Source organism: Prinia subflava, chromosome 22, assembly GCF_021018805.1.
Source record: "Prinia subflava isolate CZ2003 ecotype Zambia chromosome 22, Cam_Psub_1.2, whole genome shotgun sequence".
Lineage (NCBI taxonomy): Eukaryota > Metazoa > Chordata > Aves > Passeriformes > Cisticolidae > Prinia > Prinia subflava.
Window position 1 is genome coordinate 7,072,167 of NC_086268.1, and position 26,736 is coordinate 7,098,902.

The 26,736-nt window shown below is 49.8% G+C and overlaps 1 protein-coding gene across 4 annotated transcripts; it reads left to right on the plus strand.

The window, feature by feature from the left end:
• Nucleotides 1-4,952: 4,952 nt before the first annotated feature.
• ST14 (ST14 transmembrane serine protease matriptase) lies at nt 4,953-26,736 on the plus strand. 4 transcript variants are annotated; one of them, XM_063417628.1, is made up of 20 exons: nt 4,953-5,152; nt 5,335-5,490; nt 15,780-15,939; nt 16,162-16,289; nt 16,843-16,913; nt 17,331-17,491; nt 17,914-17,949; nt 18,228-18,465; nt 18,601-18,740; nt 19,193-19,290; nt 19,778-19,887; nt 20,718-20,848; nt 21,101-21,205; nt 22,212-22,319; nt 22,678-22,791; nt 22,963-23,091; nt 23,469-23,655; nt 24,296-24,570; nt 24,874-25,010; nt 25,528-26,736. In XM_063417628.1, exons 2-20 carry the CDS (start codon nt 5,485-5,487, stop codon nt 25,687-25,689), a joined length of 2,496 nt encoding a protein of 831 aa, XP_063273698.1. In that variant the 5' UTR covers nt 4,953-5,152; nt 5,335-5,484; the 3' UTR covers nt 25,690-26,736. The 4 variants fall into 4 exon arrangements, with proteins under 4 accessions (XP_063273698.1, XP_063273697.1, XP_063273700.1 ...); XM_063417627.1 differs by having other exon boundaries at nt 4,953-5,490; XM_063417630.1 differs by lacking the exon at nt 5,335-5,490.

Sequence of the window (26,736 nt, forward strand, 5' to 3'; positions counted from 1 at the left end):
TACCCAGGAATCCTGAGCTCGCTTTCTCCGGCCCTGCCCCCACCGCTGCTGCTTCTTCAGAGCTTTGAGGCTCTCCTGATACTCTGTAGCCCTGCACTGCCCAGCCCTGCCGGGACACCCCTGCCGCTCCAGCTGCCAGCACAGAGCTCCTCATCTCATCCACCGGCCCGGGACTTTCCACTGTTCAGCTCAGCCTCTCAGAGTCCTGCAGGGGCGCCCAGATCAAACTGCCCCGGGCTTTTGTGAAAGAAAGCCCTCAAGGTTCCCAGTTCTGTTTATTATTAATGCTGTAGTTGTTGGTTGTTTGTCATTTTGTCACATATACTAGTAAAGAACTGTTATACCTATCCCCATACCTCTGTCTGAAAGCCCCTTTAGTTTTCTAAATTAGAATAATTTGGAGGGAGGGGATTCAAATTCTCCATCTCTAGGGAGGTTCTGCCCCCTTCCTAGCAGATACCTGTCTTTCAAACCAGGACAGGCATTCAGCCTGATGAATCTCTGCCATTACCTTTTCTTGTTATAAAATAAGATACAGCCTGTTTTTATTACAGTGAGGTGCTCACTAGGTATCAAAGAGCCTTGTTTATCTCCCAAAAGCTGTAGATTAGGAGTTTATTTCCACCAAGAGAATACTGCATAAAACCCGCTTTAAAAAACTGAGCTTGCTACACAAACAGCCACAGGCCATTTAAAATCTCTCTAACCTTTATTTTAACCACTGCTTTGTTTTATTTAAATTGTGGGGGAAATCTGTATTTATATACCTCAGTAGGATGCCCTCATAACCCCATGAACTCATCTTGAGGTTACCTCTGGTGTCCTTTCAAAACAATCATTAACTGGACATGTTTTAACAGTTGATCTTCATTTTCCTAATACCTTTGAAAACATTGGCAGTGTTTTTAGTAAATGCAGAAACCTTGTTACTTGTTTGTCATGTGGCAAACCTGAACCACCTCACAATAAACCCAATTCTTGTGCCTGCCACAAGCTGGGTACGTGGTGCCTGAGCTCAGGACCCTTCTGGCTGGGTGCTGTTCAATCCTGTAGGATGGCATCTACAATCCTCTAGAATTTAGACTTTGCCCTATAGCCTAAACGCTAAACACAGCAGTTTGTTGCAGAGCTGTGGGGAAGGGAGAATATGTGCTGCTGGGTCCATGCTGGAAATTGGCTTTGATAGAAAAATGGTTTAATCCTCTATTTACCCCCTTTGCAACGGACTTATCTCAATCTGAGATTTATTGGAGCCTAGCTATGTGGACAGACCAGATGTTTGTAGATCCAGAGGTGGTAGGCTGAAATAATCTTTCTTGTGCTTTGAATTTCTCCATAGATAATTCTGAATTTCTCACCCCAAGACTGCATTTGCAGCTGCTGATCCCTCCAGAGAACAATTCATTTGACCTCCCTCCTGTTCCTGTAGGGTGAATCACCCTCTGGATAAAACCATTTGGTCTTGTGGTGTTAAAGGAATTCTGCATGAGTCGTGCAAATTCGGCCTAGTAATTTAGGGATGACATGGGTTATGTCAAGTGACCCGTTCAATGTGGATTCGTTCATTCGGGCCTGGATTAATTTTGTACATGATACCCTGCCCTGAGGCCTGAAAAAAGAAACTCATTTTAAGAACCAATTTGTTTCTTTATGTCTGGAAATGTTCAGCAAACTATTTGGTGAGCCTTGCACCCATATCTCCTAACATTATTTTTTCTCACTGTCCTCCAGTTTGCACCTGGAACAGAATAAGTCACCTGCCAGACCCAAGATCCTTGAAGCAAAAATGTGCTGGTCCTTCAGAGCTCCAGGACCAGCTGGTTTTGTAATGGCACTTAAAGAAGATGCCGATCAGATCCCAGAGAAGCATCAATAAGTAGCTGTGCTGACCCACAGCAAGGCCATCAGGGCCTGGAAAACAGAAGAGCAAACCTGCTTGAGGTCACAGTGTTCTCCCTGCATGCTGACACTACTTGAAGAGTTAACAGGGACCTGCAAGGTGCTGGCATTGTTTGGAATTTGGTACGTGGCTTTAACGTTTCTATTTGTCATTCTGAGTCAATTTATGGTAACAATGGAAAATTTTTCGGTATGTGCTTGGGGAAGCAATGACTGCTTGGTATTTACAAGACATGCATACAAAAATATACTTCTATATATAGAAAAATATGCTTTATTACTAAAAAAAAAAAAAAAGGAATTTGCATGGAAGGATTTTAAACTGCTTAAGCAAGGTACTTGTAAGTCAGCCTGTGGTGAGAATTGTTCTTGTGTACTCAGTTATACAGTGAAATTATGGGCATGAGACAGTCACAAGCCCTCAAGTCACTGCAGCTTTATGAATGACTGACCTCCCTTTGTCTGTGTAAAGAAGTAAGTTCAGTTTCACGGCTGGGAATGTCCTGAGTAGCTTAATGACAATCAGTAACTAGGTAAGCTGAGCTTTTGCTTCTGTCAGTGCTCCTGTAGTGAGAGTGACTTCCAACTTAGGTAGCCTCTGAAATGGCTGTGAAGGTGCTGGAGCAAAGGCTGTTATCTGTCCTGCCACTTTTATCATTGCAATGTCATATGCAGCCTCTGTATTTTACCAAAAATCCTAAACTTAGCTGGGCTGTTGTTGCAACCACTGCTAGGATAGCTGGGAGGAGGAAAGGTGTTAATGTGCAAAGCTGAGTATTTCCCAAAAAGCCCTAAGCATTTCCTTGGCAGAAAGATAACACCCTATTCCTTTGAAGGGCAACAGGAAAATTTGGTCTGTTTTCAGGCAGTTGTGACCAGGAGAGCCCCAAGTCAGAAGGACGAGTCCCTTGTTAATTATTATAAAGCTGAATTAGGCTGGTTGACAGGATTTATTGTATTCTTATTTTTAAGCTTGTGTTGTGGAGGTGAGTCAAAGAGATGGGGTGGGGGAGCGGGCTATGAAAGGGCACAGTTTTCTGCTCATTTAGCAAACCCAGGCAGTCCTTCCAGTGGGAAGAAAACTTCCACTGACTGTGTCTATGCACCTGAATTTTAACAGTTTTGTCAAGAATGGCACAGTTTGCATTAGGACTGGATGTAATCCCTGCTTATCTTTTTCCTGCTTTTTTATGCTCTAAGTCAAGCATCATAAAGAACAAGTGGGTGGGAACAGTGGTCTTAGTTCATAGATTCTCCAAGGGAAGTGCTGTCTTCTCTTAGGAGTTCAGATGGGTTGCAAGGTGAAGCAGGTTTCCCAACATCTCCCTGCTATCTGGTGGAAGGAATCTGTGGGCTGTCCTTCAGCCCTTGGGAGTCAGCAACAAATACTTGAACTATAGAGAATTTCTCAATTCACCAGTTTTTCATGCAGTGAGAGAGATGCATTTTGGATATTATGAAAATTCAAAAGACACATTAATGGTAGAATAGATTGTCATGAGAGGAGGGGAGTTTCCAGGCAAATATTATACCCAGATATGCCCCATTTGGGGTGGAAGATGGACTAGAGCAGGTCTGCAAGCATGATCCAGCCAGCAGAGACTTTTAGCAATATCCAAGAGAGCACGGATTGATTCTCACCTCTGCCAGACTGACACTGGGGGGAGAGCTCACATCCTGTTTTTCTGCTTTAGGTGGGCACATCAACAGCATGTGCAGTGTCCAGCACCCAGGGACAGCTGGAACATCAGGCAGTTTGTTGTCTGAAAGAGAGCAGGAGCTGGACCATGAAATAGCAAAAACACATGTCCCTGGTCCTGGGCACCAACAAAGTGAGAGAAACAAGGGGAGTTAGTGAAAAGTCCAAGCTGTATGTTTTGTCTTTAGTTGAAAAAACCAACACAAAGTCTGAACTTGTGGAAAAGAAGGAGGCAAGGCAGAAAAAAGAAGCTGACGCAGCTCTGCCAGTTTGTAATAAACCAAAAAGAAATGGGCAATTCCAGTGCATGGTCTGCATCTGTCTGCTTTAAGCTAAGTCAAGGCCTCAGTTTACACATTCGCAGCATTAGAAGGCAGATTTTACCTGACTTGGAGCCTTGGGCGTGCCCAGTGGTTTCAAAACGCATGGTGCCAGAAACCAGGCGGTCAGGTCTGCTCACTCTTGCATTTACAGTTTGGCTGGCAAACACTGCTGCTGCTGATTCAGAGCTCAGAAAAGAGGTTCTCTGCTTTCACAAGCCATTGAAGAGCTCAAAAAGGAGACCTGGATGTCTTTATAGTCCTGGTAGCAAGCTTACATTCCAGTGTTTCCTGGTGCTTTGTATTCCTTTGGGAGCCCCATGACTGACAGGTGGCTGGCACCAGAAGGACAGGCACATGAAATGACCCCCCTGGGTTGTGGAGGCGAGTCTAGGAGCTGTCTGAGGTGTGTTGGTGGCTGCTCTCACACCCATGTCATCCCTGGGATGGAGCAGGGCACTAGACCCCTTTGTTCTGGCCAGCTTTCATGATCTCAGGAGGCAAAGCTACTTCTGATCTCGCCAAAATCACGTTTTGGGAGCAGGGCTTTCATTTCTGAGCTCATGAGAGAAGCATTTGAGATCAAAGGAGAAGTTCCCATCCAAATGACAGTAATCCTTGAACAGCTTTGGGAAGGGGAGTGGCACCTCTCTGTTCTGCCCCAAAGCAGCGTGTGGCCAATTGAGGGCAACTCACTACACTATTCCAGCTCCCATTCTCCACAGTCAGTAATTATTCCCTTGCATTGCAGATGGAGAGACTGGATCAGCCCAAGATGACTGTGCCCATCCCCAGCGGTACCCAGCCTTTACTCTGGGGGCTTCCTGTTCGGGTGGAAAGCACAGCGCTGCTGGATGACGTTTTCCTCTCCTCCCACTGAATCAGCCTTTTATTTACTCTTTGGAATGCAAAGTAACAGGACACCCTGTGAGTTTTATCTCTCTCCCAATCTTTTGTAATGCTTTGGGAGTTGCCAGACCGGATTGAGCGTTTGAGATGGGGTGGTTTCGGGGTTGCCTGGCAGGAATCTGGGTGGGAGGGCACTGTCGGTGAAATTTGAGAGTCGCGCTAAGAGCACAATCCTTGAGCCACACTATGGGAAGGAAAAGCCTTTGTCCCTGACTGAACCCAGCCCGTCGCTGATGTGGATGGATGGTGCTCCTTTGCCAGAATTACTAGCAACTGCCTCCACCGGAAAACTTTCCCCCACAGGCAGCCGGCCTTCATTCCTTAAGTAAGCAGTTCTTCCCTTCTTTCACGTGCATGGCATTCCCAGGGCTGGGAGCTGATGCGGAAGGATCCTGCCTGGCCAGTGTTTGCTGCTCCTGCAGCTGATCCTTGTTTGGGGTTTGAGCTCAGGGCGATTTAGTTCTTGAAGCTCGCAGAGATTCTGACCAAGCCGGGCTTGGTTCTCAGACGTTAGGGCTCTCCTTCCTCCCAAACTTCGGCTCTCAAGATGCTGCTGTGACTACACTGAGACAACGCGAGGAGGAGGAGGTGACAGCTTTTATTGGATAAAGTGCTTCCAGGTGGAGCAGAGGCTTTGCGGCTGACTGCTGCCATTGCATGCGGGTGAGTGCCTTGAACTTCGTTTTATTGCGTTTTCACCGTGCCTCAGGTGGGCTCAGTATCCTTCAGTCAGACATGGAAGTCTCTTACCAAAAAAAGCACGTGGCAGAGGGGTTGGGAATTGTTATTGTGTGTTTTGGGGGTGTACAGTGCCCAGGAGGGGACCTGTTTCCCACCACGGTGACTCGGTAATGACTGCAGCAGAGCCACGAAGGAAATTCCTGTGCTCCAGCAACAGATAAAAGGGAATCCTGGTATTGAGGCCTCGAACCAGCTGCCTCCCAGCTATATAATATTTACGTTTAGCACGTGTATTGCTTGCTGGTTTTCCCCACGGTGATTGTGTCCCTTGTTCAAAGAGGGCCCATGAATTAGTTTGTAAAATGTCAGTGGCTTGAATGGCAGGAAACAGTGAACATTCACAGCACTGTGTCGAACCAGGGATTTTGGATCTTCACATTTTGCCCTCATCATCCACCCTTGAGCAGGGGTGTTTGTCTGGCATCAGCCTGGAGGAGATCAGTGGATGGGCCAAACAGGAAAAATGTGTAGAATGCAGGAGCAGTGTTTCAGCTGGTGCTTTGTACCCAAAACACACTGTTTCACGGGGGTGCAGGCAGGCAGGTAAGGGAGTGGCTGTAAAAACAGCGCTGGGCAGGGCTGGGCTGGGCATCAGCGGGTGCGCTGAGAGCTCCTGACATCAGCAGCCTGACTAACATGGCACCTTTTGAAGGGGAGTGCCTCAAATCCGGGGATGCTTCCTCCCGTGCCGAGTTCCGCGGTGGGTGGAATTCTGGCAGCTGCTGAGGCGGCAGGGAAGGCGGTGGTTTATGTGTTTCTACAAGAGCACAGAAGTTATATTGTGTTTTTCACCATGGCAGGATCAGAGACCTCACTCCGCCTCTATTTTTCCCCCAAAAAACACCTGCAAAAAGCCTGCGAAACTGCTCCGCAGGAGACAATTTAGAGCAAGGGAAAACAAAGGAGTCTCAGCAAGGGTTCGTGTGATCAGCAACCCTTGTTGTACCAGAACCAGAGTTCTGGGAAATTTTAAGTGTTCAAGTGTTTAAAAAATTCCGTTTCAAGGCTGGCTGTAATTGGTGTATAAATGTTTGGATCAGCGGTAGGGTGGCCAGTTCAACTTTTGATGGGCATATCACATATTCATACGGACTATCACATGTAAGATGGAGAGAGGAAGAACCTCTCCATGAAGAAGTGAGTTTGATCTCGCTATTTTAATCCTGACTTGCTCTTGAATGTGAGAAACCTAAATATTGGAGTGTGTGTGTATGAATCATATTTTCAAGAAGGGGTAAATGGTGAAGTAAGACTGAATGCAGCTTTCAGTGTTACGAATTCTTTCAAACCTGCATTACACTGTTCTCAGAACTCCAGTCCCTCCTTTAGTCCCTCTGTTTAGTATTAAACCATACAGTCCCCAGGGGCTGTTGCTGTGTGAGCATCTCCTGAGTGCCACATTTGGGTGCACATGCAGTTTCTGCAGCGCTGCTGTGTCGTTCACTTTGCATCCAGTCTCAGTTAGCCAAGAGAAAGCTCATTCCTACAGCGCTGTAAGCCTTGCTGAGGGCAGGTTTTAGGCTGGGAAAAGGGAATATTTTGCTTCTGAGTGTATCAAATGTTTTTGGGAGCACGAGGCTTGTCCCTGGGGTAAACGATCTGTTCCTGCTGAGAGTGGCCTCCTTCCAGTGGGGTTTCATAGCATGATAATGTTGTCACCTGAGCAGAGATGAGACCCTGGATACACAAAGCTTTTCTTTAGGAACTGTGCATCTCTGCGTGCCACCCAGCCCTCCTATCGACTGCAGGGCGGCTTTTCTTGGTAAAAGACAGATTTTTCTGGTTTCATTTCCTAAAGCAAAGCTTGTGGCTGAAGGACCTCTTGAGTGAGCTGATGTGAGGCTTTTGGGCGCAGCTTTTTGGGCCGGGGTTTTCCCTTATTTCTGTGGAGAGCAGAGGCGGGGGCCGCAGCGGGACCCGGGCGCGGCGCAGCAGCCGCGGGTGTTTCCGGCTGCCCGCACCTGCCGGCAGCGCAGGAAGGAGGGGCCGCGCTCCGTGCCCGGGCCGCGGCCTCCGCAGCATGGCGGCCTGAGGCGCGGCGCTGCCCCGGCCATGGAGCGCGGCCCGCCGGCCGACGGCGCGGGCGTGCGGTACAGCACCCAGCTGCAGGTGAGAGCACACCTGGGCGCGGGGAGCTCCCACAACGCCTGCCAGCCTTTTGCTGAGCTGCCTCGTCCTCTTTGCTCTGGTTCCTTCAAGCCTGGTGGGTTCAAGGTGGCTCTGGATCCCTCAGGAAAGGGGGGATTCCACCTCACTCTTGGGTAAGGTCAAGAGAACCTGTTTGGGGGACTTTGCTGAGCTGAGCAGAGCAGGAAAAAAACCCCAAAACCAGCTTTGGGAAGTGGCGATCTCTACCTGTCTGTGCCGGCTTTGGATCTCCTTGGTGTCGGTGCTGCCGTAGCTCCACAGGGGCTTTGGTTTCAGCTTAAGCTGAGGGCATTGGAGTTGTGAGTAAAGGTAAACTCCGTGCGGGTGAGCCGTGTGCAGAGCCTGGCTCTGGGTTGTTTAGCAACAGACCCAACTAAACCTGTTCAAGCGTTGTAAGGCAAATTTTAACCGAGGGCTGTGAGACTTCATTAATTAACGCTGCATTATCAATGTGTTCTGAGACTTGAGAGAGCTTCTTGTGTAGATCTTCCTGGCTGAGGGTCAGGCAGGGACAGCTGAATTTGGGTTGCACCTCCAGAGCCTGTTCTCTACCACAGCGCTGTTCCAAACACAGGGGTTTGGGTTAAAGCAGGACAGCAGCATTTCCCACTCCACCTGCAGGCTGTCTGATGTCTGTCTCCAAGGCCTGGCTTTAGTAGTTATTATCTCGCAGCAACAATGGAGCTGCTGGTTCTGGCACTGATCAAAAAGCTGGCCTGCAGCAAGAAATTTTCCCTTGCCTCCAGTCCCACTGTCCAGTGTGTGCCATGGCTGAGACTTGGAAGGAGATGCTCTCACTGAAGCAGTTCAGCTCAAGCTCCTTGTTCCTGGCCAGGTCAGGGTGATACTTGTGGGACATGATCTTCCTTGCCTGGCTTGTTCTCCTGGCAGAAGGTAGCTTTGTGCTCTGATTTGTCTTTATGCAGGACTGAGGGCTTTAGCAGGTCATTTCCCTGCTTCTGGATCAGTTTCCCCCTGTGCCAGTTCAAGAGGGGCTGATCAAATTCAGAACAGCTTCCCTGAAGACAGTACCTGCCCTCCTGGCAGGAAACAACCCAAGGAGTTTGTCCCCTGTGGACTGTTGTTGGACTTGGCCCCTTATGAGCATGAGAGTGGAGGAAATGAGTGGTTTTGCAATGTGCTGTGTCTCCTCCTGTGCTGGTAAAGGAGCTGCTGTAGTTCTTGGGCTGAGGAGAAGCTGCTGCTCTTCCTTGGAAAGGTGCAGAGTGTTTCCTTGGGGTAGTGGCTGGCAGGTGAGGTGCTGCTCAGGCCAGTTTGGCTGCTGTTGGTGCCAAAAGCAAACAGGGATAAGGAAGACACAATGAGAAAAGGGTTGAGGCCAGACCTTTGCTCAGCAAATGAAAGATCACTCTGTAAAACCCTTGAGGGAGCAGCAAGAGTGTTTTGAGGGCCTGGCTGTGGGAAAGGTGTCGGAGCAAAGGTTCTCCCCTTGCCCTGGGTTGAATGTATCATTTCCATCCAAAGGCCGCCAGGGACAGACTGGGAAATAATGTCCTACTATATCCGGGCCATGGGCTGGGGCGGGGAGGGAGCAGCCAACAGGGATGGGTTTAGCAGACAGGTTTCCTGGTTGGTGGTGCTTGTGTTTCCCTTGCTGTTGGCTTCAGACGTTGGAGACTTGTGGTCGTGATCCATCTCAGAACTATAGTAATGAGTGAAGTGTCACAAGGATTGTGGAGGTCAGGGTCTGGGGCTCATCTGCTCTGGTTAAGGTGCTGGAGGCAGTTCTGTTTTCCAGACAATTCTGTCTGTACCAGGAAATACGTACGAGTGATTTAAATGAGCTGCTTGCATCTGTGGCATGTTTCTCTGCTGCTCTTGGGACATCACTGTGTTGAAAGGAGGAATTTCATGGCTCATAGCTACACAGATCAGGGCTGTAGGGTACCTTTATTCCCAGCTTCTCTCCAAGAATTGCTAAGATGTAAGCATAAAATTCTCTGCTACCACAGACAGACATAAGCATGGTAGCTTTTTCTGAGCTGCTGTGATGCAGGACAGAGCTTCACCGATCAGCCAGGATGGGGCAGCAAGCCAAGCCTGTGCTATCTCTGCAAACATTAACATGAGTTTCTTCTGTAGTAAAGCTAAAGGAATTTGGTTTCTAGTATGACTCAGGGTGGTCACAAGACAATCAAGTGCTGTCGAGGGTTAAGCTCAAACTTAGTGTGTGAAATAGGTGTGTGTGACCTGTATCTTTCATTATTGCACCAGCCCTCTGTGCCTGGAAGATACAGTCTGGAGGACTCTGTCCTTGAGCTCTTGCCCCATATTCCGTTTTTAGCTTTGACGTCATTATTTTATAGCTTCATTGCCCTTAATACAGAACTGAAGATGAAAAATAATGCACTGGCAAAGTTTCTTCAGTGCTTTGCTGCTCATGATGGAGCAACACAGCACGGATACACCTAACATAAGCTTTGCTCCCATGTGTGCTGTTTCCATGTATTTCTTTTTAAGAGTAAGAAGAGAAATGAGAATTTCTCTTCTTTTGAGAAGAGAGATGAGATTCTTTTCAGATCTTTTTCCAAAGGAGTTGTTGGGGTTTGCTGCAAGAGTTGGTGCAGGAGTTGATTTAAGGGTGGTGTAGGTGTGCTTGAGCTACTTGGGTGAAATGAGTTGCACATGCTGTTTACATTTGTTTTACTTTTTCTGGTGAGAAACAGGCTGTTTCCCCTTATGCCAGCACTGCAAAGCTGGTGTTGGCTCTCAGGGTGATCCAGGAATTCTCAGCTTTTGAACAGATGACTTTTCTGGATCTTTTTGCCGCACAAGCCCACCCTGAACTCTGAATAGGCTTGCTGGCTGTGTCCTGAGATGGTGGCTGAGTTGACAGGTTTCATTCCTCTCATTTCTCATGTGGTATTTGTTTTAGTTTTTATTGAACACCACCCAAGGCAGGTGTGGCTGGAAAAGGGGAGGTGGGAATTGCCTCTTGGTTACATAGGCTGGGATCTGCAAGTTGTAATTACCCGTAAGAGTCTAACCATGCAGTCCAATGACTCTGCTTCATCTCCAACCTCCCTACGCCTCCTCCAGCCTGGCATTTTATGGGTTCCTTTCCTTTGTTGTGTACATTGGTATCAGACAGATGCGTTTTTTTGCTGTGAGATTTGGTTGCACACCTGCTCTTACCTTGTATGATGTGGGCAGCTTTGGCCCTGAGCAGTCCTGTGGCAGACCAGCAGAGTTTGGAGTTGGGAAAGTCAAAGGAAGGAGGTGAATCTCATGTCTGGTGCTGGATGATCAAGTTACATAGTGGTCATAAGGGATAGGTGAAACTAATGACCAGGAGCCCAGTCCTTCTGTGGGTCAGGGTCTTGTGAACAGGTGCAGACACCAGGGGAGAGACGGAGCAGCTGTTTTGGAGAAGAGGGGAACAGTGAGGGGTTTGGTACCTGGGACACATCACCATGTTGGTGGGACTGCGAAACATGGCAGAAACCAGCCTCTATGGGGGGCGCTGATCCCAGAGGGACCCCTGCTTTGCACACATCATGCTGGATGATGTACTCCATGGCATATCCCAGCCTTTCCATGATCCTCCACTGCAGGAGGATCTCTCTGCTTTCCCGTAAGATCTCCAGTGCAGAGCTGGTTCCCACCACCCGTGTGCCAGCTGCATTTCCTGCTGACAGAATTAGTCACTTCTGCATCTGGTTTGTCCAGTTGGACAGAGCACAGTTACTGTCTAAAAATATATGGTGTGGCTTACAGAGGAGGAGTGGGAGGTCTACTCTTCCCAGAACTGAGCTCTCTGCACAGAGGAGCAGGAGCCCTCCAGGCGCTCAATAAATCCATCTATATGCACTTCTTTTTCAAGTTTCTTTGTAGAGTCGGTACTCCAGGGTAAACTGAGGCATGAGAGACCTGGGGCAGTGCCTGTCTGAACCTTTCCCTGGATTAGTGTTGCTGCCACAGCTGATGCTGTGACCAGATCTCTCTGACCCTGTGTGGGAGCCTGGCTGTACTGGCAAGGACTGAGTGAGGAGGAACAAGAGGAAGTAACTGCTCCAGTGACTAAGACAGAGAGAATATCAAGGGAGGTTTTCTGTTAATAATGTTTATTGGAGCAGTTTCCTCGAGAAGGGTGAGACAGTCAGAGCTTGAGTCACCTGGGGCTAGAGATGGTTTCTGGAGGAGCCATGGACAAGGTGAGAGCAGAACGTTCAGCTCCTCTCTGGTTTACAGCTGCCACTGTTCAGAGCACGCGAGGGAAATGTGCAGCAGCCATCAACTAAAGGAGATTAACAGTTGTCTTTTTCTTGATTTAACTGTGATCTTTGAGCCTGTCTTGCATGTGATTTTGTCTGGTTTCCATCTAGCTCAGAGGACGGTGACAGGGTACCTTTCTTCCTAAGAGTTGGTAGCAAAGGGGAAGTGCAGCACAGGGAATGAGAGAGGCAGAAGCTGAGCTGCACTCGTGGGGCACAGACAAGTCTAGTCCTCACGTCAAATGGGTGGTTTCTGTACTGAATGTGGGCAGGGAGGTTTCAGCCTCTTGGAGTTCAGGACACGGGGCCTCATCTGAGACCTTCTGCATGGCCTGATTCCTCATTCCAGCAGTGCTTGGGGGATCCTTCAGATCCTTCACTGGCTATTGGGAAGAGTTTGCAGGAATGGCTGTTGCTTACCCAGGCTGTGATGGATGAGAGCTCGTCATACAAGTGTCTGTGTTGGCTGAGGAACATAATGGCATCCATAAGGTATGGGAATGGGAGAAAATGAGAGCTGGAATACAACACAGAGGGCAAGAAGGGAAGGAAACCTCTTTGGATTGTGTTTCCTATGTGCCTGTAGTCACAGTTAACTTCTGGCAAGTAACAGTGTCAGTGGCTGCATGTGCATGCACCCTGTACTGGAGGAAAAACAAAAGTAACCTTCCCAGAAGTCCCTGCACTCCTGTCATTTCTCCTGTGTTGCTGCTGGCTCAGCTTAGGAGCAAGAACAAACTGACAAAGGCATGCTGTAAACTCTCACAGGTTTAACATTTTTCATCCTTTTTTTTTTTCCAAGGAAGGCAGAGAAATTGCCTAAAGAAAGAGCAGGTGGTGAGTTTTCCTGCCTAATTTCCTTGCTCTCAGCAGCAGTGCATGTGCCTGTGTGTGCTGAAGGCAGAGGGGAGCTTTGTTTGCCTTCTGATTTAATCACAGTGGTGATTTTCTCTCTGGGAGAGTTTTCTCCCTGCAAAGACACAATTTTTAGCTCAAAGGGGATGTTACAGTGCATCAGCCACATTGTTGTGCAGGGTTGTACAGCAGGAGCTCCTGCTTACCGCTGAGCCTGATTTTTTTCTGGCAGCTTGGTGAAACTGAAGCATAGGAATTCCGCAGAGGGCTGCAGGTCCCCACAGCTGAAGGTTTTGTTATGGAAAATTGGTTTTCTTTGCAGTTCTTCCTTGCTGGCTTCAGGAAGTCTGGGGAAACTGACAGGTCATTTAAGCCCCTGAGACTGTCTTCTTGCCACAGGCTCCTGCAGATGTTAATAAAGAATTAAATACTTTGCTTTCAGCCAACAGCGGCAATGTCTTGGAAGTCCTGAGAAGGCTCAACATTGTGAGCAGCCCTATGGAGGGAGAGAGGATGTGTTTGCAAGTCTCGTGACCGATTTCTTCTCTTTAGCAGGTTTGGGGGGATTTACTACATGATTGGAAAACTGGTAGGAGCCAGATGGATATTTGGAAGACAATGTGTCAAACTCCATGTAGTCTTGACTTTGAATGAAGAGTTTCCTTATTTAGGATGTCTCTATGTATTTAAGCTTTATTTTGTCTGTCATCTGTTTCAAAGTTTCCTTGGGTTATATCTTCAGGCTTTTCCTGTGTGATCAGAAGCCAAAGAGGATTCAGAGCATTCCCCATGGGATTGTCCTCTGCAGTCCTGCTAGGTCTGTTTATTTTGGAAGTGGGTGGATTCTGGGGATGGAAACAGTTCATTCTGCCTAGCCTTAGGCAGTAAAATTCAAAAATGAACAAAGGCTCCTTCCCTGAACCGCCAAATTATAAACTGGGAGGATTCTGAGAGCAGCTGGTGTGAAAACTGGTGAGTCGCTCTGGTCTTGGTGGTCTTCTGGTGTTTGCAGAGGATTAAATTTACAGAGTCCTTGACAAAAAACTTGGACTAAGGTGCTTGCCACTTTCCTTTCTGTTGTGAAGGGCCGCGGGCAAATACCACAAGAAGGAGAGGCTGCAGTGGGGTGTGGAGGATGGGAAGAGAGCACAGGCATTGGGTGAAGAAAAGGGCAAAAGAAGTGGGGAAATGGTTCAAGTGGGAGCTGGGCTTTCCTGCCAAGCGAGGCTGAGGAATGATAAGATGAAGCACCTACTGGAAGTTCAGTAAGGAAATTGGCTGTTGGTTGGCTTGTTCCTTATATCTGCACAGCAGGCTCAGAGGTCCCTCTGTTGGCAGGATCCCCTTTGCTAATTGTTTTTTGTAGAATCACAGAGTGGTTTGGGTTGAAAGGGACCTTAAGGCCCATCCAGTCCCACCCCCTGCCATGGGCAGGGACACCTTCCCTCTCTGCTGCTCCAAGCCCTGTCCAACCTGGCCTTCAACATGGCCAGGGATAAGGCAGCCACAGCTTCTTTGGACAACCTGTGCCAAGACCTCACTACCCTCACAGGGAAGAATTTCTTTCCAGTATGGTGTCTAACCCTGCTATCTTTCATTTCAAAACCATTCCCCTGTGTCCTATCAAGCCATACCCCCCCTTGTCCATATTTTTCCTGAATTGAGGGGCTTGTGACATTTATATCAAATTAACTGAAGCTGTTGGAGTAGGTTTGTTTGAGCCCTGGGCTGAGAGAGGGCAGGCAGAGTCTTACCCTGTGTTCGTGGAGACAGTGTTACCTGTGTTACCCTTCGAGAGCACGGGGCATGTGGAAATGCCACAGATTTTTGCAAGCTAGCACTTTGTGTCATGGTGTCCATGCTCAGGTTCCAGGGCTCAGGAAGCTGCTGAATGCCTGCTAAGGAGAAAATGGAAAGGTGGTGAGCAAAGAGATGAGGGATCCTCCTGCTTTGGGCCTTTGCAGCAGGCTCGGTGCCCTTCCTGCCTAAGGGAGGCATAGATAGGAAGCAGATGTGGTGAGCTCTGCCCACACCACTGCCAGTGCTGGGAGGAGAGGAAGTGCCATGGTAGGTGCAGATCTGGGCCCCCACAATGTCCAACAGTACTAAGGATGCTGTGTGGGATCCTCTGAAAACATCTGGGTCTGCAGCTGTTCCAACCCCCCCCAGGTCAGATACATGAGCAGGGCAAGGATGGAGAAACAGAACAGAAGGTGAGAGAAAGTGAAGCCCTGAGCACCAATGGTTTTACAGCTGATACAGAGCTCGATGCTTCAACACATCTTCTATTTCCTCACGCAGCCCATTATGGGGTAGTGATAACAGCGAGAGCTGTGTCATTCCTCATTCCTTTCTTCCACGTCTTGTCCCGAGAGCATGGTTGCTCATGGACTGTGGGGATGTTTTGCATGTTCACCTTAGTTTTTTGGTTTATTAATTGTAACGAGTGTTTGTGCTGCATGGGAGATTCCAAGCAGAAACAGAGGTGTGCTGATGGCCCAAGAGGCATGACAGAGAGCTGCGAAAATGTAAAGGAGGGAAGCAGCTTGATCTCCTATTTTAGGGAAATGCTATTTATAGCATGCTGTGCCCCATGAGCTCTGGGTGACATACCAGAGCACTTTGTGGGGATGTTTTAATATTTCTCTGCAGTTTCATCTGCTGAGGCAGATTTGGAGCTCATGGGCTTGTGACTTGCTGTGGTCACTGGAGGGTATGTGGACTTGCCCCTGAGTTTGCTTGAGCTCATGACCTTATATTAGGCCCAAAAAGGAATTAGGTGTGTGCAGAAAAGCAAAGAAACCTTCAGGGTTTGTCCTGCCATGGATGTGGAGCTGACAATGCTGAGGTGTGCCCTCAGTGCTGCTGCCTTCCTTGTCCCCAAATGTGCTTCAGGCTGCTCTGTGGCTGGACCTCCCCAAGCCAGGCTTTGGAAACAGCCTTCCCACAGTCCTGCCTTCCATTCTCTCCCAGGACATGAACAACCTGGATGAAGGGGTGGAGTTCCTCCCTGCCATGAACTCCAAGAAGATGGAGAAGCGTGGCCCAAAGCGCCAGGTGGTCATCATCGTCCTGATCATTGTTTTTCTGCTTGTCTCACTCACCACTGGCCTCCTGTTTTGGCACTTCAAATGTGAGTGTGGCATCTGGTGGGTGGTGACATGTAGGGTGATGCCCTGGGAACTTATCCATCCACATGGAAAAGCTTTGTTACCCAGTGTTTCTCACTTGTGCTCTCTCAGGCTCTGGAGACACCATGTCCACCTCCCTGCCCCAATTGCTGTCACTGAGGATCTGCTGTGACACCAGTCCCAGCCCTGACTGCCCTTACTGACCCTGAGCTGTTCTCTTCCAGATAGGAACACACCTGTCCAGAAGGTTTTCAATGGCCACTTGCGGGTTCTGAACTGGGAATTCCTGGATGCCTATGAGAACTCCAGCTCTCCAGAATTCAGTATGCTGGCCAAGAAGGTGAAGAGCACGGTAAGAGGTTTCTTACCTCCTTCCTTCTGCAAGCAAAGAATTTTCCTCTTGCCCTGTGGCCATAGGGTTATGCCATATAAGATTCCTTGGAGCTTTCACTGCTTGCTACTGGCTGGGAGCAGGGACCTTCCTTGGAGCTAGATCTTGACATCCCAGCTCCAGCCCAGTGCCACAGCATCTCCTGTGTCATAGGAGCTTCCAGGGCACATCCCAGAATCACTGAATGAGTCAGGGCCAGGAACTGAAGCAGAAGGGTGTCTGAAGGAGGCTGAGGCTGTGGCTGGTCTTGCCTCTTCCCTCAGACTTGGGGATTCACTTCCCCCAGGGAAGATTGGGGTGAGCTGGGTCAGAACAGGCTGTGATGGGCAGCTCTGGGCTCTTCTGGGGCTCTCAACTTGCCTTCTTTCTTTCTCTGGCTCTGCAGATTTGTGCACCCAGGGATGCCAGGTATGTGCCCTGGTTTTCCTTCACAAGCTTGAAGCTCTGTCTGTCTTTAGCCTTTCCCTTTTTCTCACTTCTAGACATGCTGAACACCCCTTTTTAACCCTTTCAGGTGGAGGAGATCTACAAGAACCATGCTGATATTGGTCCTTACCACAAAGAGACAGTGATCACTGCCTTCAGGTGAGTGTTAGGCACTGCCTGATCCCCATCCCAGATGCTGGGATATCACACTAGCTATTTACCTTCCTTCCCAGGATGCTGGGATGGAAGCACCCCAGTAGTCACTTTTAGTGACACAGGAAAGGATGAGCAGTAAAAATTGACCTGAAAATGCATTTTGTTTTCTGCCAGATGTCTTGGGAAAATCAAAGTGTGGTGCAGTGAACTGCAGTGGGTGATGCTGGAGTGGGTGGCAACAACAAGAGAGATTCCCTGGGCTGGCAGGGGCCTTTGCTGTTTGCTTGTCATTGAAACTCTCCCTTCCCTGTGGCCAGGCTCCAAAAATGGCTCATCAAGTAGTCTGGCCCCTTCTTCTAGTGGTATTTGAGTCCTCCTATGTCTGTCCTTGCCCTCATCCCACAACTGCCCTTTCCACAGTGAAGGCAGTGTCATTGCCTACTACTGGTCAGAATTCCTTGTGCCCAAATACCGGGAAGAGAGCCTGGACAGGGCAATGGCTGACAAGCAGAGCCTGGTGCAGAGGTGGAACCCCCGCCTGAGAAACCCCATGCTGAAGGTGGAGTCGGTCATTGCTTTCCGTGAGTACTGGTTCTGCTATCCCTGGGCCTCTGCGTGGGATCAGGTGGGATATTTCTCTGGAAAGAGAAGGTGCTGGTCACAGCCCTCCCATGGGAAAGCCAGCCCTGAGGGTGGTGTAAGGATCTGGATGTCACATCACAGCCTGAAGGGGGCTGCACTGACATGCTCCCCTTTGCTGGAATGCTCTGTCTTCTCCTCTGAGCCCAGGGAAGAAGGACAGGGATGAGTTCTCCCTCTGCAGAGGAAAAGTTAGCTCCCTCAGCTGACAGAGGCCAGGCAGGAGCAGCCTCCCCTACCAGTTTGTAGGGAGGGACTCCACAAGCGAGGCCAGATCAATGACAGTCCAAGGAATAACCTCAGTTTTGTGCCCAGGGACTTCCCATAATGCAAAAGGTGATGCCAGCTCTGTTTTCTCCTGCAGCTGTGGACCCCAGCATAGCTCACTCTGCCCGGGACAGTAAGTACATTTCTTCTTCCATCTCAGTGATTTCTTTAGGGTGGTGTTTCTCTTGCAGGATGGGGAAGGGTCTGGAGAGAGGTGCTCTGCATGCAAGGCAAACCCCAATGTGCTCCTTGGAGCTGGTTTGGGGTTGGACAGACTGTGGCACAGGCCTTGCTGTTATCCAGGAAAAGCCATCTGCCCTGTGATAGTCTGCAGGAATTATTCTCTGCATCCCAGGGAAAGGCAGGGCAAGACTTGTTTGTGTTGTTAACTGTTCCCTACTCTCTGGGCAGACAGCTGCATGTTCTCCCTTCACGCCAAGGAAGGAGAAGTCACCAGTTTCACCACGCCGGGCTTCCCCAACAGCCCATACCCCAACAATGCCCTCTGCTACTGGGCATTGAGGGCAGATGCCAGCTCCAGCATCAGTCTCACCTTCAAGACCCTGGAGCTGGAGCCATGCAGAGATGACAGTGACTACATCAAGGTGTACGACTCTCTGAGCCCCGTGGAGCCGCACGCCTTGGTTAGGTGGGTGTTCCTGTATGTTACCAAATCCAGAGTGATCCTGAGATGTCCTGCTCCTGCTACTGCTCAGAGCTGAGCTGTGCTGCTTGAGGCTCCCTGTGCAGCAGTGCCTTATGGATTCTGTCTTTTGCTTCCTAGGCTTTGTGGGAATTATGCCCCATCCTACAACCTGACCTTCCTGTCCTCCCAGAACGTCATGCTAGTCACATTAGTTACCAATAAGGAGGGGCGATTCCCTGGCTTCAAGGCTGAGTTCTTCCAGCTCCCAAAGATCAAAGGTGAGCAGAGGCCTTGGCCTGTTTCCCCATCTTTCCCTGCCATGGGCAGCTGTTGCAGTGTGCTTACCCCGGGGAATTGCTTCAGGCAGCTGAACAGGGAGGTGGCTGTGGCTGCAGTCAGTTTGTCAGGGGTGTTTCCAGGGCTGGAGCACCTGGAAGCAGGTCACCTCTTGGTGCTTACCTTGCCTATGGTGTTCTTGGCTGCAGTAAAGATGATCCCCAAGGGGGCAAAAATGAGAATTATGTTGGGTTAGACATGCAGATGCATGTATACAGGAAGCACGCAGTAGATCTCCTGTGTTCTCTCAAGCCTTGGAGCAGAGCTGCTCTCTGCAGAGAGTGACTTAACCTTGTTAAAGACTGTTAGCCCTGCCTCTGATGTCAGCCAATTGAGGCTTGGAAAAAACACATCTAAATCTCTAACTTATTTTTACCTTCTTGCTTGTGTTTAGCTTGTGGTGGGACCCTGAAGGGAGACAGTGGCACCTTCACAACTCCCTATTACCCAGCACACTATCCCCCAGACATGGACTGTGTCTGGAACATTGAGGTGAGATGGGCCCTCTCTTTCCCGTAACAAGTCTGTCAAATGACCCTGGTTGTATAGGACATGGTGCAAGGGAGCTTGCAGCAGCTGGGATCCAGAGGCTCCAAGTCTGGCATGACTGAGGGAGCCTTTAGGAGCTAGGGGCAAAGGCAGAAGAGGTTGCAAAAGGCCTGAACCCCAAAGGAGCCCATGAAAAAATCCTGTAACTTCACACAAGAAGGATGAGAGTGTGGGCTTTGGGCCAGGGTGATTACTGGCTGTTGACCAGAGGTCTGGCTTCCACCCCTTTATATGCCTGTTCCACTGGGGATTCTAGAGAAAAGGTGACTCAGTAACTTTTATGAAGCTGTTTCTTTTCCTGCTGGAAAACTGACCTCCCCTTTCCAGTTATCTTCTGTCCTTCCCCCAAGCACAACCCTCTTTCTGTGAAACAATTCCTTTTTCCTTGCTCCAGAAAGCATCATCCCACTGACTGTGCTTCCTTTTGCAGGTTCCCTCTATAAAGAATGTGAAGGTGCGTTTCAACATGTTCTTTGTGCTGGAGCCCGGGATCCCAGTAAGCTCCTGCACCAAAGACTATGTGCAGATCAATGGCACGAGGTGGGTGTTGGGTGGCTGAACCCACGGAGGGGCTTTGTTTAGTTACACAGAACCTTGTGCTTTCCCTTATTTGCTGAGGGAACAAGTATGCTGGGGCTGTCAGGGCTAGAAGGAGGCAGGAGGATGCCCAGGACTGCCCCATGATAGGTGGGGAGCCCCACACTTGGTTCTGTGGTGTCCTGAAGCCAAACCTCCACCAGATGCTGTGGAGCATCACAACACACCGGTTATGTGTGGGAAAGCAGGAACATCCAGGGTAGGTTTGCTTGAACGAGCAGCTTTCCATTCTTGGGGCACTCGTATCCTGTGATGCATTTCCTGATGCATTCCCCAGCCTTATATCCTCTGGCCCTATAAGCTGGGCCAGACAGAAAGCTTGGTACTTCACAGGCAGGTGATTAATCTTTCACAATATTCACAGTATTTTGGACTAGGGAGCTGACCCTGTCTCAGAGAGAAGGTTTCAAAGTCAGCACCTGCCTCTGCAGTGCTGTTCATGTACATGATCCCACCCACACGTGGTGAGATGGGATCCTGCACAAATCCAGTGTGTCTGAGATCAGACACATCATGAGGCAGGCAGGGATGTGGAAGAACTTGTTCCCGGTCAATCCTAAGGTCACAAGTTGGTGTTTACAACTGGCCCAAATCTTCTGCCAGCAGCAGCAGAATTTGGACCCTGAGGCCCAGCAGTCTGTGCTGGGATCAGACCTGTTCCCTGCTCTCCTGCCCCCTCAGCTCCCAGGCTGTGGAGGGAGATCAGGGATAGAAGGAGGTTTTCTTGGTGCTGACCTCCAGCCCTTTGCCTCCCTTTTGCTCTCTCCCTGCAGGTACTGTGGGGAGCGCTCTCAGTTTGTGGTGGCCAGTACCACCAACAAAATCGAGCTCCGGTTCCACTCAGACCAGTCCTACACAGACACAGGCTTCTCTGCGGAGTTCCTGTCCTACGACTCCAGTGACCGTGAGTTGAAACTCTGCGGCTGGGGTGGGGAAAGTGATTTCTCTGAGATCTGGAGCTTCCCTGTGCTTACACTGCCTTGTAAACTGGGAAGCAGCCTTTTCCAGGGGGATAGCAGCATGCCTTGCTTTCCTGCAAACCTCTTGGTGTTCCTGCTGTGTTCTGCTATAAGCAGGCATAGGGAACTCTGCATAAAGGATGTAGAGGGGACGCCAGGAGGGCTCATGTGTGATTTTGTCCCTTTCCCCCTCTCAGCCTGCCCTGGCAAGTTCACTTGCAATACTGGCCGCTGCATCGACAGGAGCATGCGCTGTGACGGGTGGCTGGACTGCGTGGATGGCAGTGATGAGAGGTCCTGCAGTAAGTCTAGCCTTTGTTTCCCTTTGGCACAGCATGGGAAAGGTCATGTTGCTCCAGGGTGGTTAGGCTTGTTCTGGGTGACTCAGTGCTGGCTGGAACCAGCACTGCCACCTTCCTCCAGGCTGGAGTGAGACGGTGTACAATTTGAGATCCGTTCTCAGCAGAGGAACTGTGGGTTCCTGCTAATCCAGCCCTCTCCCAGTGGCATCGCCCTCCTCTTCCAGTTCCTCCCAGCTGGGAATGGGTTTTTCTGTGTAATCCTGCTAGTTGGGTTTGGCTGAGCTGAGTGGTGTGGAAGGACACATTTCATTACCCAGCTGGGCAAGCTTTGCAGAGCTTACCTGGAAAACCCGTGGGACACACAGGAGTTGTTTCTTTGTGCAACAAGTTTTCCTCTTGGATTAGCAGAGGTGTCCTACAGTAAATGTTATTGTCCAGGGTCTGCAGTTTATTAGAGAGGACAAGATGCCCTGGTTTGAGAGGGCAGTTATCTTGGGAAGATGGCCCATGATCCTGGATTCTCAGGTGCTTTCCAACTGCTTGCAGCAATTGCTTTGCTTCAGCCTCTGGCTGTCCTGCTGTTGTGATGTCAGCTTCAGCCTCCACTGCTTCAGACACAACAGCTGTCCAGAATAGTTTTGTTCTCCAGAAAAGTGGAAATACTGTGGATGTACTGGGTGTGTCATGTATTTATGTACACGTGCACAGTCCGTAGCTGATCGCTGGGGATCCCAATTGCTTGCATACCCACTGGGAGAGCTGCAATGGTGGGCGGGTTGCTGGGGTCTCCACAGATGCTTTTGCAAGCCTCTCCCCTAATTTCTATCATTGGAACAGCCTGCCCAAGGGAGTCACCATCCCTGGACATGTCAAGTAAATGACTGGACATGGCACTCAGTGTTCTGGTCTGGTTGACAAGGTGGTGATTGGTCTCAGGTTGGACTTGATGCTATTGGAGGTCTTTTCCAACCTCAGTGATTCTGCGATTCTTACTCTATTCTTCCAGCCTGTACGGAGCAGCAATTCAGGTGCCAGAATGGCTGGTGCAAGCCCAAGTTCTGGGTCTGTGACAACGTGAATGACTGCGGGGACAACAGCGATGAGCTACAATGTAGTGAGTGACTCACCCTGCAGGCACAAAGGGCTGAGGGCTCGAACAGGCACACAGGGGGCCATGGGGGTGATGGAGGCACATGGGATGGAGGGAAGCAAGTGCTGTGCTGGAAATGAGCAGGCAAAAAAACCCAGGCATGGCGAGGACTCAACTGGTACAGGTGAAATGAGAGCTCAGAGGAAAGAAGGATGAGCAGAGGTGTAGGAATAGAAAGGGCTGAATAACTGAGTGGTGGTGTGCAGTTTGGAGAAGAGATTAACGACACAGTGTGTTGGAGCTGCAGAGGCTTTACTTGTCTCATGTGCTGAGGTCCTGCAGGATTCATACCCAGCCCTCAGGAGCTGCTTTCTGTCCCCAGGCTGTGCAGCTGACAGCTTCAAGTGCGACAATGGGAAGTGTGTGCCCAGCGCACAGAAATGTAATGGCAAGGACGACTGTGGGGATGGGAGCGATGAGGGCGGCTGCAGCACAGGTGAGGGTGGCTGACATCAAATGCAGCCTCTGATGGAATTCCTTGGGGCTGGGCACCCTCGTGTGTGTGTTTGCATGGTGTGGAAATGCCCTAGGGGTGGGCAGAAGAGGCGAAGGTGATGTGACCTCTGCAGAACCAGGGCTAACCCCTGTGCCTCCATCCTGCCTGCAGTGGGCCAGACCACAGTCCCCTGCAAGGAGTACACCTACAAGTGCCGCAGTGGACGCTGCATCAGCAAACAGAACCCCGAGTGCGACGGGGAGCAGGACTGTGAGGACCACTCTGATGAGGACAACTGCAGTGAGTGCCTGAGGAATGGGGGAGACATGCATGGGATTCTGGGCTGGACCTCTCAGAGAAACACCCCAGTGTGGCAGAGAGGGCCCCAGGGTGTTTCTGTACAGGAGTTTAATCTTCAAATACCCAAGCCACGTTCTTTAGTGGTCTGTGGAGTGTCTGTGTTGTTGAGGAGGGCTTAGATGGGTAATACAGGGGTTATCTCCCCTTTACAGAGTTGGCCAGTAAATGTTGTAGCTAATTTAGCATCTGTGCAGACAGCATCAGCCCTTCCTGACATGGGTAACAGGGCACTTGTGGTGTCAGATGTCCTGGAGGAACAGAGGGGAGGCATGGGATGGGAACAGGAGAAACTAAGCACCCCTTCTTCTCTGCCCTAGACTGTGGGCTCCGCTCCTACGTCAGGAAGTCACGGATCGTCGGTGGGCAGAACTCGGACGTGGGAGAATGGCCATGGCAGGTCAGCCTGCACGTCAAGGGCCAGGGCCACATCTGTGGGGCCTCGCTGGTGTCAGCAAACTGGCTGGTGTCAGCGGCACACTGCTTCCTGCCACTGCAAGGCATCAGGTACCGGCCTCACGTCCCTGTCTTTAATGTATTTCACCAGAATCACAGAATAAGCTGAGTTGGAAGAAACCCTCCAGGATCACCAAGTCCAGCTCCTGGCCCTGCACAGCACCATCCCCAAGAGTCATACTATATGCCCAAGAGTATTGTCCAAATGCATCTTGAACTCGGTCAGGTGTGGTGCTGTGACTGCTTCCCTGGGGAGTCTGTTCCAGTACCTGACCACCCTCTAGGGAAAAGAGCCTTTTCCTGATATCTGAGTTAAACCTCCCCTGACACAACTTCAGGCTGGTCCTGTCACTGGGCACCCCAGAACAGGTATCAGAATCTGCTCCTCTCCCTCACAAGGAAGTTGGAAGTGTTAGCTGCAATGAGGTCTCCCCTAAGTCTCCTCCAGGCTGAAGAGACCAAGTGCCTTCAGCTGTTCTTTATACGGCTTCCCCTCAAGGCCCTTCACCATCTTCATTGTCCTTCTTTGGAAACTCTCTAATAGTTTAATGTTATTCTTATATTGTGGCAACCAAAACCACACACAATATTCCAACACTGACTCTGAGAGGCATTCCACAAGGTTTAAGGTAGTGAGTGGGTGCTGTCTCCAAGATGGGGTCTCACCCTGTGTTTCACGGCCCCCATGCAGGTACTCAGACCCCAACCTATGGACAGCCTACCTGGGGCTGACTGACCAAGGTGACCGCAGTGGCCCCAATGTGCAAACCCGCAAAATCAAGCGCATCATCTCTCACCCCTTCTTCAATGACTACACCTATGACTATGACATTGCTGTGCTGGAGCTGCAGAGCCCCGTCACCTTCACGGCCGTCGTGCAGCCCATCTGCCTGCCCGATGCCACCCACAACTTCCCTGTGGGCAAGGACCTGTGGGTGACCGGATGGGGAGCGACTGCAGAAGGAGGTGAGCACTGGCATCTGATTTGGTGCTGCATTGATGTATTTTAAACAGGTTGCCAAGAGAAGTTGTGGCTGCCACATCCCTGGAAGTGTTCCAGGCCATGTTGGACAGGGCTTGGAGCAACCTGGTCTAGTGGAAAGTGTCCTTACCCGTCGTGGGGGTGGAATGAGATGGGTTTTAGCTCTCTTCGAATTTAAACCATTTTGGGATTCTACAAGTCTATGATTTCTGTGTTTCTTGAGGGAAAAAACAAGGAGCTGCTTAAAAATGTGGTTTTTTACCTAAACTGCTCCTCCATCTTGGCAGGCACGGGAGCCTCCATCCTGCAAAAGGCAGAGATCCGGCTTATCAACCAGACTGTGTGTAACCAGCTCCTGACAGACCAGCTGACGCCACGCATGATGTGTGTGGGGATACTGACCGGTGGTGTGGATGCCTGCCAGGTAAGGCAGCACCTGGATTTAGTGCTGGTTATTAGGTAGGGAGACAGGCCTTTTCTCAGGCCTGCTCATTCTGGTACTTCCACTTGTATTTACATTTTTAACATAAAACAAATCTATGGGAATCCTCCTGGATTCAGACACTGGACAGATTACAATGGGCACCAGCAACAAGTTGTATTGATGCATAAGACTCAAAAACAGCCCAAAACCACAGGATTTAGACTCCATTCACCAGGTAGGATGTACAACTGTACTCCCAACTTCTGGCTGTTATTCAGTCTTAGTTAGCAAGCCAGGCTGCTTGAGTGGTATTTTATGGCTCTTTGTTCTGGCACTGTGACTCTTACTGCCATGCTTAAATATTTGTTTCAGGGAATGGCCAAAAAATTGTAATGACACCTGACTTAGATGGGGATTTACTGATTATTTCTTGCTCTGTTTTTGTGATTGACTTTAACACTGTGCACAAGGGTGATCTATGGGGTTGGTGCTTATGCGCCTGTGTTGTTCTGTGCAGGGAGACTCCGGGGGGCCTCTGGTGAGTGTGGAGCCCAGCAATCGGATGTTCCTGGCTGGTGTGGTGAGCTGGGGTGATGGCTGTGCCCAGAGGAACAAACCTGGGGTGTACAGCCGGCTCACAAGCCTGCGAGACTGGATCCAGGAGCACACAGGCCTCTAGAGATGGGTCCCTTCCTGGACACCTCTTGGACAGCGCTGGCTAAAGACACTTGGCAGTGTCAGCCGTGCACAGCCTCTACTGTGAACTTCAACCCTTCCTCTACCTCGCTGCAAGCGCCTGGGACTCCCTGTGCAACCAGAGCTGATGGTTTGGTTTAGCCCTTATTCTTAGAAATCCATGTCTGGAGAAGTTTCCCTTGGGGGATAAGCTAGTGCACCTCTCATGACCAATTTGAATGAGCTATCATTCAAGACTACATATAGTAATAAACTTTTAAAAAAATCAAATTAAAAAAAAAGACAAACACTTTCTGTTTAGAGGCAAACTTTATTGGACAAGTTCAAAAACAAGGTTTCAGCATATATTCTGTTATGCATCTGTTCTCTAATGGCCGTCCATACCCCTTTTTTCTGGTGTTCAACCATAGGGGGGTTGAAGGGAGGTCTTACTATAGTTTTGAGGGGATTCCCTTTGGGATCCCTCCCTTGTGCCACACCATGGTCTCCTCCTTCTGTCCTCTGTTCAACTCTGCTTCTGGCATGGCCAAGTCCTGGGCTGGGAGCCTGAAAGAGAGATGTTGGACTGAAACACCATCACTCACCCCAAAGAAAGCCATGGGCAGGGCTCAAACACCATCATTCATTGTGAGGGAAGCCACAGGGAGAGCTGCTGGCACACATGGAGACCCAGAGCCACTGGCATTGTGCCTGAACATCACACTGAGCTGAGCTGATGCAGCGTCTGGTGAGCCCCAGATGCCTGAAGTCACTGTGCAGAGCACAAGGGCTGCACTGAATTCTTCCTGGGGTGCTCCCCAGAAGGACACCGCCAGTCAGCTGTGCACACCAGCCTTACACCTATCTTATTTTTGTAAAGAAAAACGTGACTTGTGAATGTGCTGATTTTCTTCCTTTATTCTCTGTAATCTGTTCTTGCCCCAGCAAAGCACACTCCAGCTGAGTTAGTCCCTTCCTCACCTGTAAATACATTGTTTTGTAAAACTCTCAGAACTGAGATGCTGCAATAAACTGGGATATTTTCTATTAC